Source organism: Octodon degus, unplaced genomic scaffold, assembly GCF_000260255.1.
Source record: "Octodon degus isolate 3935 unplaced genomic scaffold, OctDeg1.0 scaffold00178, whole genome shotgun sequence".
NCBI lineage: Eukaryota > Metazoa > Chordata > Mammalia > Rodentia > Octodontidae > Octodon > Octodon degus.
Window position 1 is genome coordinate 311311 of NW_004524754.1, and position 8573 is coordinate 319883.

An 8573-nucleotide genomic window follows, 5' to 3' on the forward strand; every position below is an offset into this window, starting at 1 on the left:
AAAAAAAAAAAAAAAAAAAAAAAAAGATAGTTAAACAAAAATCCCTTGGAGTATGGAGAAATTATTGGATAGGACTCCAACTGATGAATAAGAAAGCAGCTCTCTGGATACATTATCTAGTTCTTATTCATTGATAGGAGGTTTCAATGACCTTCATAGCCTTATAGAAGACATCTCAATAAACATTATTAAAATATATTATATGTTTACACTATTTATTCATCAAAGAATTATGTTTTCTAGACAGTAAGGGATTTTTTTTTACAATAAGGTTTTTTTTAATTATAGATGTTCTTTCTTTACTTAAAGAAACAAAGGGTTTCATATGGCTATAACAAATGACTGTTATTTTTGTAGTGTATTGAATGTATTCATGCCTGAAGACATGCAGACTTCCAAAGTGTGGGTGAGGATTGCTTATAGTGATGGATAGACTTTTCTGTCCAGATTCAGACATCTGACTTTAACAAAAACTTACATGAGGTGCATCCCATTAAAGGACAAGTTATATAAAAGTTCCATATGTATTACATAGAGATGATTGAGTAAAAGGGTTATGCTATGTCAAAATGGCAATTTAAGTGTGTTACAAAATGTCACCATGATTGTCATGCTGCAATATTATGTATGGCTTTCAATTTCTCATTTTTTAGGGCTGGCCAGATAACTCAGTGGATTAAAGCACCTGCTTAGGCAGAGGCAGGGGCCAGGGGTTGATCCCCAGGCCTGCTGTGCTAGCCTTGCACCTGGAGTGCTCTGAGACAGCAATTACGACTGGGCATGTTGTGCACATCTGCAATCCCAGCACTTGGGAGGCTGAAAACAGGAGGATGACTATGAGTCCAATCTGTAGTGAGACCTTGTGGACCCTGTACTAAATACATAAAAAAAAATTTCATTTTTTTGTGTAAAATATACATGTGGTTGTTAACATTCTATAGGGATTCAAATATTAGAGCATTCACAGTTGTCAGAAAATAATGGTTCTATTTTACGTTCCACCAAAGCACTTGATATTGAGATAAGGTAGTAATATTAATCTTACTGCCTTCATTACAATGTAATGTCATCAAGTTTCTCTTCTGGATGTTCAACAACTAAGGTTTGAGGCCAAATACCAAAAAATAGATGAGGTAAGAGGGCAGCCAATATTTTTGCCTCAGTCCTCCAAGGTCAATGAGGACCCAGAACATAAGGGAAACTCTGTTGCAACATCCCATGACTCAGTGAGTCTTCTGACCAAGGAGATTGTAGGACCACAGAGGAAAGCGTTCAACGATGTATAGCATGCCCAAGGAGAGTCAGCCGGAGGGGAAAAAAAAATCTTCCAATCTTTCACAGAAAGCAACTTGGTCAAGCAATGGCCATGACTCATCCAGAGTGCTGATACTCATAGAAGAACTAAGAGGTGAATACATGGCTCCAGGGTAATTCCTGAGAAGACTTAACTGACCTTGATCAATAGCAAAAAATTAATTAATACTGGTCTCACTTTATCAATAGCAAAAATTAATAAATATGGGTCTCACTTTAACTTGGTCTTGAACATCCAGCAGAAAACTATATCCACAAGAAAAAATATTTTCGGGCCAGGGAGCTGGCTCAGTAGAACAAGCGCTTCCCTGGCAAGCGCAAGGGCCTGAGTTCAATCCCTGGTTCCACAAAAAATATATATATTTTTTTTTTTCTACAGAGTCCTCCAAACACAGCTCCTCCAACTTTAACTGACCACCTGTCACTTGCAACTACAAAACAGAAAAGGGGAGATGTAGGGAGCAGCTGAAGCTGAAAACTGACCACACATGCAAGCACGAGGCAAGGTTTGACAGAACAAAAAGGTTCTGAGGAAAGCCACATGAACAAGCTGCTTTAGTCCAGAGAACACCAAGCAATGTGACAATCCAGGCAATGGCTTGCTAGGGAAAGCGGATATCACATGACACGAACCTGCCAAATGTGTAAACAAATGCACTATGGTGGTAGAGCAGTTTCTCTCTTCTCATCCCAAGAGAGTGCTCCACCTGACCTCAGCTGTCCATCTCTTATTTTTATTTCTCCATTTACTCATCATTCTCCCCTCTCTCCCCCAGGAGCTGTCAGAGTCCTTTGAGCCATGGCACCAGAGGTAGTATGTGTGCCTGTAATACCAGTACTCCTGGAGGCTGAGGTGAGAAGATCCTAAGTTTGAGCCCAGGCTGGGCAATGGCAAGATTCTGTCTTAAAATTTTAAAAATTGGGCTAGTGAGATAGCACAGCAGACTAAGCCTCTGTTTTGGCAAGCACTGGGAACAGGGTTTGGTCACAGGCACCACATGCCACGCTGGCTCCGCCCCCTGGGTACACTGAGCCGGCCACCAAGTCTGGGCATGGTGGCACACGCCTGAATCCCAGTGCTGGGGAGCTGAGAACAGGAGGATCACTAGCAGTCCAAGCTTGTGTAGTGAGACCCTGTACCAAATACATAACTTTTCTTTTTTTAATTTTCCAGGTATGGTGGTGCATGCTTGTAATCCCAGCATTCAGGAGGCTGAGGCAGAAAGACTGCCACAAGTTCAGTGCCACCCAGGGATACATAGTAAATTCAAGTCTAGCCTGGATTATATAGTGAGATCCAATCTCAAAAATAAATAAGAAGGGCTGGGGAGATAGCTCAGTAGAATAAGCACTTGCCTGGCAAGCGCAAGGTCCTGAGTTCAATCCCCGGTTCTGCAAAAATAAATAAATAAATAAATAAATAAATAAATAAGTGCCGGGCATGGTGGTAGATACCTGTAATCTCCGCATTTGAGAGACTGAGGCAGGAGGGTTGCCATGAGCTCAAGGTCATCCTGGGGTACATACTGAGTTCAAGGCCAGCCTGAACTACCTACTGAGCCCCTGTCTCAAATAATAAAAATAATAATAATGGAAATTAAAATTAAAAAGATATTAAAATAAATAAATAAATTTAAAGAGGTGGGAGCTTGGATTGTAACAAACAACAAAGGTCCTGGGTTTAGTCCCTAGCACCAGAAAAAAGAAAAGTTCTAACCATGGGGTTTGTGGTGTAGGTCCATGAGAGATCATGCCTGTGTTTACCATAGGCAGGCCCCAGGTTCACTCTCCAACATAAAAAAAACAAGGATAAGAGTTTCAGCCAGATTTGTTTGTTTGTGTTTTTTTAGGGAAGGGTCTACAGAGTGTTCAGGGTCTCCCCACTAGATCAGACTCATAGTGATCCGCCTGTTTACAGCCTCCCAAGAGCTGGCATTACAGGTGTGTGCCACCACGCCGTCTCAATTGCTATCTCAGTGCGCCCCAGGGTTGGGGCCAGCATGGCAGACCCAGGGATCAAACCCCTGGCCTGTGCCTGCTTACAAGTGCTTTAATCCGCTGAGCTATTTGGCCAGCCCTCAGCCAGATTTTGAATCCAGAGCTACCTCTGAAAGCTTAAGACAGAAAGGCAGGTAACATCTGGGATATCTGGAGTTGTGGACAAACACCAAGGGAAACTGTCTCAAAGATGCAAGTTTGGGTTGGATAAGAATGCAGAGACAAAGGAAGAGAGGCAGATGGAGACCACACCTCAGAGAGTGGTGGTAGACAGTGGGACAGAAATTAGAAGGAATGGGGAGGTCCCCCGGGATGGGGACACAAACACCCACTGGGAAATAGTGGTGTGGGGGCCCAAGGGTGCCCCTGGTGATGTCAGGGAGCCTAGGCTTCAAAGGGGCTCAAAGGTTTCAAAGGGACTGTCAGGGTAGAAAGCAGAACTAAGACCTTTCCCCGAAGCACGCCCCTTCCCAGGAGGAAACTGCAGCCCCAGATGCCCAGCCCCACAGGAAACCACGTGATGGAAAAAATACAAAACTCCTTCTGGGGAGAGTGAGAAGTGAGGTAGTGAGGTTTCCTCAGCCCAGGGACGGGAGGGGGCATTTTCCAACCGCAGGGATGGGGGAAGGCGGAGGGGCCAGGCCTCACTGACCCATGCACACCTGCAGGGCCACTGGCACTCAGGGCCTCCACCCTTCCCACTCCACCCAGGAGCCCTGGGCCACACTGTAGGGAAAGAGGGGTGGGGGTGAGCCCTTCCCTGAGATGGGATGAGGAAGTCTCCTTGCAAATGAAGGCTGACCACAGACCAAGAGTTCAGCTCACCATGGGGACAAATGCAAATTCCCGAAAGGAGGGCAGCACCACAGGCAGGGAACAGACAGAAGTTTGGGGCAAGAGCCTCCCACACACACTCAGGTCAGAGGTGAGGCTCCTGGGCAGCCTGACCACAGCACCTCGCACATCGCTGATCCTTAACCTCCCAGCCCAGTCCGTCCCCTTCCCCACAAACTCCTCTGACTCTTGGAAGCCAGCTCCTAGCCCTGCTAGACGGCCTGTCCAGCCAGCCTTCCTCTTCTGACCTCCAACTCACACAAATGTCCTCACTATGGCCCCCACAGGTCTTGCTGTCCCACAGGCCGGGCCTGAAAGGGAAGGAAATCCAAGGAGTCTGGGTGGCACACAGCCATGATGTTTCAGAAAGAAAAAAGCACTTTAGAAAGTGGCTCATACCTGTAATCCCAGTACTCAGGAGACTGAGGTAGGAGGATCATCGCTGTGAGTTCTAAGCCAGCCTGGGCTACATAGTGAGTTCAGGGTCAGCCTGAACTATATAGTGAGACTCTGTCTCAGTAAATAAATAAATAAGTGAATGAAAGAAAGTACTTGAGAGTGCAGCCACAAGGAAAGGGTTCACTGGTAGAAGAGATCTGATAGATGGCTTTCTGGGAAGAAAGATAGATTCTGACTGGGAAGAGTTCCTGGTGGTGGGCGCAGGGATTTGAGCTCAGCCTCATCCAGTTGTAAATCTTCACCAGTGACTTAACACAAATACAGATTAAGTTTGCAGAAATAAATCTCAAAAAGCCTGAAAACTGCCTTAGCTATAGCTCAGCAGCAGAGCATGCGCTCGGCCTCTAAGCACGAGGCCCTGGGCTCTGTCCCAGCAGCAAGGAAAAACAATTACTAAAAGCTGCCTGGCAGCATCAAAGTTCAGAGGCATTGCAACAGTCAGCACACAAATACAGGGCAAAGCCAGCTTTGCCTGGCCCCGGAGTTCCAGGGGCAAAACCTTGGGCTGTTTGCCTCCCTGTACCCTAACAGGCTCTGCCACTGAAGCCACAAAGCGGGCCAGTATAATGAAGAGCTTTAATTTTGATGTGGGGTTGGCACTGGGGATTGGATCCAGAGGGTCACATAGAGCTGTTTCTCCAGCCCTGTTTTATTTTGAGACAGTGTCACACTAAGTCCCTGACCTCCCCCGGCCACGTATAAACTGGCAACACTCCACCTCAGCCTCCCAGAGTGCTGGGGTTAACACTGTTCATTACCCACTCTGGGTAATGAACACTGCTGTCTCCCTTCCCTCACCTGGACATCAGAGAGACCACACAGGGTCTGCCAGCCCAGTGATGGGAAGAGTGTCCTGAAGTACAACCTGTCCCCAGGACAGAGATGGGCCCTGAACCCAGGGGGCCACCCACGCCCTTGTTTAACTGTCCACATGGAGACCTTAGGACCAGCTAAACTCCATGAACCCCAATGGACAGACCAGTCATCACCAGGGTGCTGAGATAAGGCACTAAGTATCCTGATAAAAGGGAATCCCCAGCACTCGGGGGTCTGAGGCAGGAGGATCACCACCAGCCAGCCTGGGCTACAGAGTGAGTTCAACACCTGCCTAAGCTACATAGCAAGACCCTGTCTCAAAGCAACAAAACTAAAAACATTTTTAAAGGGAATCCATTATGGGCCTGCCCACCAACCTCTCACTGCTCTGAGCCCAGTCAGGCCAGGAGAGAGCTGAATGGAGGAGACTCACTTCCACTGAAAGAACTTTCAAGCAACAGGGCTGACCTGCCAGGAACACCAGGCTGAGGACAGGCTTCCCTGTCACTCACAGGGCTGGGGTGGCAGCTGACAGGGACCCTGGACAAGGGCAAGGCGGCCCTCAGGCCTTGCTTCCCAGAGGGCCAGGGAGTGGGTTTGTCACCTCTCACTGGTGGGGTCGGAGCAGTTGAGTGGGTACTTGAGGTGGATGATGGTGCCGTCTCGGTCCTGGAGCACAGCCTGTTGCTGGGTGTAGTACTCCACCAGCTCAGTCAGCGTGGCAAACTTCTCCCCGCCATACAGGTCATAGAAGTCCCCCGAGTTCTGGATCCGAATATGGGTCACCTGATCCCCTACCCTGTTGGGTGTAGGCAGTGAGGTGCATGGTGGGTGGGGACAGGCTAGAAGATGGGGACAAAGGACAGGGGGTGCCATGGTGAACAGGCCCAAGGGGTCTGGGGCTGGGCCACAGAAGAGAAAGCCACGTACCTGACAGATAGCGAGAAGTCGCCTTGGTTTTTGCGACTGGGCCGAGCCAGGAAGCTGCCATCCACGCCCCGGCCCTTGAGCAGGGTCTCCGCATCCAGCCCACTGAGGTCCCGGTGGAACCACCTAGGGCAGAGGAAGCAGTGAGGAGGGTCCCCAGGCCCAAGCTCCGTGCCACCTGCTCCTATGGGCCCCAGCCCTTACCTCACCATCCTGGGGCTGCGGGAGAGGAAGGGGGTGCCAAGAAAGAGGAGGTGCAGCCTGTCCAGGCAGGAGAGGACTCAGAGGCTGAGCTCCCAGGGCCTGGGCCACCGCCTTCACCACCTAAGTTCTAGGTCCTGGCACAGGGCTGCCAATCCACAGCCCCCAGGCAGCGGCAGGGCGGGGACAGGAAGGGGCGCGGCCGACCCCCAGGGGAACTCACATGTACTTCTCATTTTGGAGCTGAGCAAGCAAGGGAGAACTAGAGGGTGATGATGGGGGAGGGATGGCTTCCCACATGTCTGCCCCAGGGATGGGAGCGTGAAGATACATGTGTCTGGGACCCTCCCCACCCAGGAGGCCTCCTGCAAGCGATCCCACACCACTGCCTCCTCCTCTACCAGCTGCCTCTCCACAGCCTTATGTGGCACTAAGCAACAAGGACAGGGACCACTGTCACTTAGTGGAGCGTCACTGCCTGCTATACACTGCCACAATTTCACTCACAGGCTTTCAAGTTATTTCATCAAGTCCTATGACATCAGTGCCCTCTGTCCCTATTTTACACATGAGGAAACTGAGACCCAGGGTGTTTAAAGCATTGCCCCAGGACAACAGGCCAGGATTCAAACCCAGATAGTTTGGCCCCAAGTCACTGATTTTAACTACACCAGTCATCCAGGCCTCCAGGAACAGGCTGAGCCACTCTGTCCAAAGGGGCTAGGGAGGGATGAAGACCCAGGGCACCCGCCCTCTGCTCTCCATCATCACCATCACCATCTGCAGAGAAGAGGACAAAGTGCCTGTTCTGACCATTCTGAGCAGGTGGCTACAGATGCTCTGTGTGCACAGCTCAAGTACAGAGGGGGCCAAACCAAGGGGGAAGAAGACAGGAGGGCAGGAACAGGGCTGCCCTGGGGAGGGGAGCAGCTGGCTCAGGGCTGGGCAACTGCACCTCCCACACTTGGTGGACACCTGGCTGTATCTCCAGCACAGCTTATACATAAGGCCCATGTTCACTCCCCATGCCACAATGAAAAGAAAAAGAAAAAGCCCCCAATATTGCATGATGGCCATGAATGACCTTCATAAAAAGAAATACATTGACTAGGAGATAGCAATTCCTACAAAAGGTCTGGGGTGTCAGGAACACTTTGTCTCCATCTCAGTGTGATTCACACAAGTCAATTTAAATATGAAGTTAATGGTGCACACCTGTAATCCCAGCATTCAGAAGGCTGAGACAGGAGGATTGCCAAGAGTTTAAGGCCAGTCTGGGCTACATAGTGAGACCCTACCTCAAAACACCAAAATTAATTAATTCTTAAAATATGAGGTTGGGGAGATAGCTCTGTAGTCTAAGGCCTGCCTAGCAAGCACAAGGACCCAGTGTTCAATCCGCAGTACTGCATACCATGCAAGCCCTGGAACCCTGGGCACACCCTGCAGGCTACCAAAACTGAGGGTGGTGGCACATGCCTATAATCCCAGTGCTGGGGAAACTGAGATAGGAGGATCACTATGACTCCAAGCTGCATAGTGAGACCCTGTACCAAATTAATTAATTAAAGATTTTGTTGTTGTTATTGTTGTATTTTAGGGAAGGATCTACAGAGTGTTCAGGGTCTCACTACTAGATGGGACTCGTAGTGATCTACCTGTTACAGCCTCCTAAGAGCTGGGATTACAGGCGTGCTCCATGATGCCCAGTCTCAATTGCCCTCTCAGTGTGCCCCGGGGACAGGACCAGCGCGGCAGGCCCCAGGATCGAACCCCCTACCCTGTGCCTGATTGCAGGTGCTTTAATCTGCTGAGCTATTTGGCCAGTCCTAAAGATTTTTTAAAATAAAATGAAAATATGAAGCTGGGTATGGTGGCACACATCTGTAATCCCAGCACTCAGGAGGCTGAGGCAAGAGGATCATTTTGACTTCAAGACCAGCCTGGGCTACAAAGTGAGCTCAAGGCCAGTCTGAACTGTAAAACGAGACCCTGTGCCAAAAAGACCAAAAAAAAAAAAAAAA

General features: G+C 49.0%; 1 protein-coding gene across 6 annotated transcripts in view; it reads right to left on the reverse strand.

Moving 5' to 3' along the window:
* The window catches only part of Ptpn6 (protein tyrosine phosphatase, non-receptor type 6), a 25821-nt gene that overhangs the window by 9595 nt on the left and 7653 nt on the right, over positions 1-8573 (reverse strand). For 5 of the 6 annotated variants that reach the window (XM_023703689.1, XM_023703688.1, XM_023703686.1 and 2 more), the window contains exons 2-3: positions 6352-6474; positions 6026-6220 (exon numbers count right to left, since the gene is read on the reverse strand). In XM_023703689.1, coding sequence (XP_023559457.1) covers positions 6026-6220; positions 6352-6474 — 318 coding nt within the window. Of the gene's footprint in view, positions 1-6025; positions 6221-6351; positions 6475-6552; positions 6695-8573 lie in introns of those variants that run through there. The other variant, XM_004643519.2, reaches the window with a different exon arrangement.